The following is a 3,091-nucleotide window of genomic DNA, read 5'->3' as shown; positions in this document are numbered from 1 at the left end:
ACCTCTAGGGCCGCATGAATCCAGACAAAGGGCCACAGTTTGCCCAGGTGTTTAGTTTGATTTAAGTTCGTCAAACTCAAAATTATAGCCATGTCGAGTTTGAAATGAGCGAGTCCGTAAAGCAAAGTGTGAAAATGGTCAGTCCTGTATTAACGCACACCTTTTAAACCAATTCTTGAAATAATTACCAAGTATGAACACGTCACACCTCGTCATTGTATTTAGCAGGAAAGAAAACACAAGTTGATATCAGGTCAAAGTTTTGGAACTTCTTTATTTAAGATCAAGTTCTGTTGCTCAATGTCATCATTGCCAAAAGCCACCGATCACCTGAAAACCGAAAACGTTTGTATCATTTTTAATCCCAAAAATTACCAGTACAGGACTTTACCTGCAGTAGAGTCTGTTCAACCTCTCCATGTCGAGCGGGCTCAAGTGAGATCTCTGACCCATCATCGAACCTGGAACTCTAGGCACCAATGTCTGACCTCCATCTTTGGTGAAGAAATATCTGCAGTACAAAGTAAATCTTGTAATTTTCCCCCAATGATCAAAGAGTAAGGTCAGAGCTCCCCCATCAGAAGCAGATCGGAAAGGGTGCCATGGGATTTTTGGATCCACTTACGGGCCGTAGTGCATGATGGAGTTTAAATCATACGGCAGGTTCTGCAAGTTTCCATACTTATTCTTGAAGTGGCGTTTCCTCTCTGAAATTTAGAGAAAGCATTGAACTGTTGACTGGGAACTCACCAATGTCTGGTTATGAAATCACATGGTGCTTGATGGTTATAGTGCTAAACAGCGTCGACATTAGTTACAGATAAACTAAACATTACGAAGCCAGACATTCCCAATGCGAGATCCCTTCACAACCCACTCTGGAAGGCACACGTTGGTGAAATTTCAAGTTACTTTGCACAATGTGGCTCCACTTCACGTCGATGTATTGCTCCCGATCCTGACGCGTGTGCTCATGGTGAAAGCCAAGTGCGTGGATTATCTCATGGCAAATGTTCCCGATGCCGCACATGCTTGCGATGAACAATGGCTGCCTTCCCCCAATCACACCAACATAGGACGCACAGCTGTTGGACAACAAGTGATTCCAAACATTAAGATTGCATTTTTTTTTAAACGGGTGCAATTGTGGCCTTACCCTGGTCCGTCCTGAAATTCTATGTAGTTTGCTTCATTGGTGCGTTCTTTGAAGCGAATACACGTGGCTTCAGAAATCATCTTTAACGCAGCTTGAATCTTCCACCGACGATCCGCTGCGAGAAGAAACCAGGCACCATGTTGATACGAGAGGTCGAGTAAAATGGCCGAAGAAAAAGACCCACCGATGGTAGGACTGATGCTGTAAGGGACCACTGAGCCAAACCACAAGGAGTTCACAGCATTCCTGTCCTCCTGAGAGTCCTTAAGATCCAGACAGTGTTACTTTACTGACACCCAGTGGTCTTATAGTGTCATAAAATGCTCCATGCCTTGATATACTAACACAGGGAGAACTTACCAGAAGCATAATATCTCCCTCTTCAACAGGAGAGTCATTCTTTAGCTCTGGAAACAGATTTGAAGAAATTCCATCCATTTGAACTAGAGTGCAAAGGTTACAAGTCAAAGCTCACCTGCCAAAGTTTCTGCACTGGCGTCTTGCAACTGCCGAATGATCGTCGAGTACATGTCTGAATAGAGGAAAAATATATATATACAAGATATTTTACAAACTGCAACTACAGCCATGAGTGACAATCAGCAACATGTTGCATTTAGGCAACACTTGGAACCCTTACAAGCAGTCAGGCTCTTCAATAACCCTTGAACACCCGCAAGTATTTTAGGGCTCATGGCATATCTTTTTCTTTTTCTTTTTTTTTTTCCTCCATGGTGGGCAAATGACTGTTGAGGGATCATCTGGTCAAATTAAATACTCAAAGTTAATGGCTTAAAGTTTCAGCATGGAGAAAGAAAAAAAAAAAAGATGGGCCATGAGCCCTAAAATACTTGCGGGTGTTCAAGGGTTATTCAGGTTTTCATTCCAAAGATCAAAATACACTGTGGCCACATTGTAAGTCCCATCATCACAAGGTCATTTTAGAAAACAAACAGTAGACAAACCTTCTGTATCGTTTGCGCTCGTGGCATTCTGGTCAGTGTCTGTGAAAAGACCCCCCCCCAAAAAGTCATTTTAAAGTTAGTATGCATGACTAAAAAAGAAAATACCAACCTTGGAACAGGTCTGCAAGGATCACACCAGTATCTGATGTGGCATTACCTGAAATATTACAAGTTCAATGTCCCATATTAAAGTACTTCTCCTAGAGTTACACACCTGACGAAGAACCATTATGAGTCTGGTTGACAGGAACACAATCCACTGAAAATAAGGAATGCATGAGTAATTTAAAAAAAAGTTTCATGAGAAAATGTTCATTTGATACCTGACAACACAGAGACGAGGAGCAGGAGCAGCATGTTCCTCAGCAGCAAGAGAAGCTCAGGTCTGTCAGCCATGGTTCACCAGCTGGAGCTATTTAAGCTGATCAGATAGTCATGAAGGAGAAATGAATCCTGCAAATAACGAGAAATGTAATAAAATCTACATTTACATTTTAGATATCAGGTGGATTTAAACTAAATGTCCACTCCTGGTTTTGCCAAAAAATTAAAATCATGTAATAAACTCCACAGACATTTGTGCCCATGGTCAGTCATCCTTGCTTTTGAAATTACTTTATTTAGTAACTTGTTTGATCTTTTTTTCTGTAACAAAGACAAAAAAACAACCATTATTTTACATAATGGTTGTTTTTTGTCATCAAAAGGGGCGTCTTTGTATTAAGGGTCGGATACTGGTTAAAACCGAATGTAGTGCTATTGTCAAATATATTTTATAATGAATATATATATTTTTTAATTTCTTTAGATAGTAATATTTTTTTAAATAAATTGGGTACGTCGATAAAATGATCAGAAATGGATTTTACGTTTTAATTATGTCCGTTAGGGATTTTCCCTACGCTCCTTGAACGCACCAGCGGCTCTATCATGACAGTCATGTGATGTGATGTCATGTGGTGCAGTCACT

The 3,091-nt window shown here is 40.5% G+C and overlaps 1 protein-coding gene across 2 annotated transcripts; it reads right to left on the bottom strand.

The window, feature by feature from the left end:
- Positions 1-302: 302 nt before the first annotated feature.
- On the bottom strand, positions 303-2,670 carry LOC148067868 (low choriolytic enzyme-like). Of its 2 annotated transcripts, XM_087805974.1 has the most exons (13): positions 2,613-2,670; positions 2,445-2,542; positions 2,336-2,380; positions 2,231-2,278; positions 2,122-2,160; positions 1,632-1,688; positions 1,517-1,563; positions 1,341-1,419; positions 1,157-1,271; positions 913-1,085; positions 626-707; positions 392-511; positions 303-330 (listed from the first exon to the last, which is right to left on the bottom strand). In XM_087805974.1, exons 2-13 carry the CDS (start codon positions 2,515-2,517, stop codon positions 327-329), a joined length of 882 nt encoding a protein of 293 aa, XP_087662100.1. In that variant the 5' UTR covers positions 2,518-2,542; positions 2,613-2,670; the 3' UTR covers positions 303-326. The 2 variants fall into 2 exon arrangements, with proteins under 2 accessions (XP_087662100.1, XP_087662099.1); XM_087805973.1 differs by having other exon boundaries at positions 2,445-2,629.
- Positions 2,671-3,091: the final 421 nt, after the last annotated feature.

This window comes from Callionymus lyra, chromosome 13, assembly GCF_982586985.1.
Source record: "Callionymus lyra chromosome 13, fCalLyr1.hap1.1, whole genome shotgun sequence".
In the NCBI taxonomy this organism is placed as follows: domain Eukaryota; kingdom Metazoa; phylum Chordata; class Actinopteri; order Syngnathiformes; family Callionymidae; genus Callionymus; species Callionymus lyra.
Note: the sequence above shows the minus strand (reverse complement) of the source record. Positions and strands in the feature narration are given on the sequence as shown.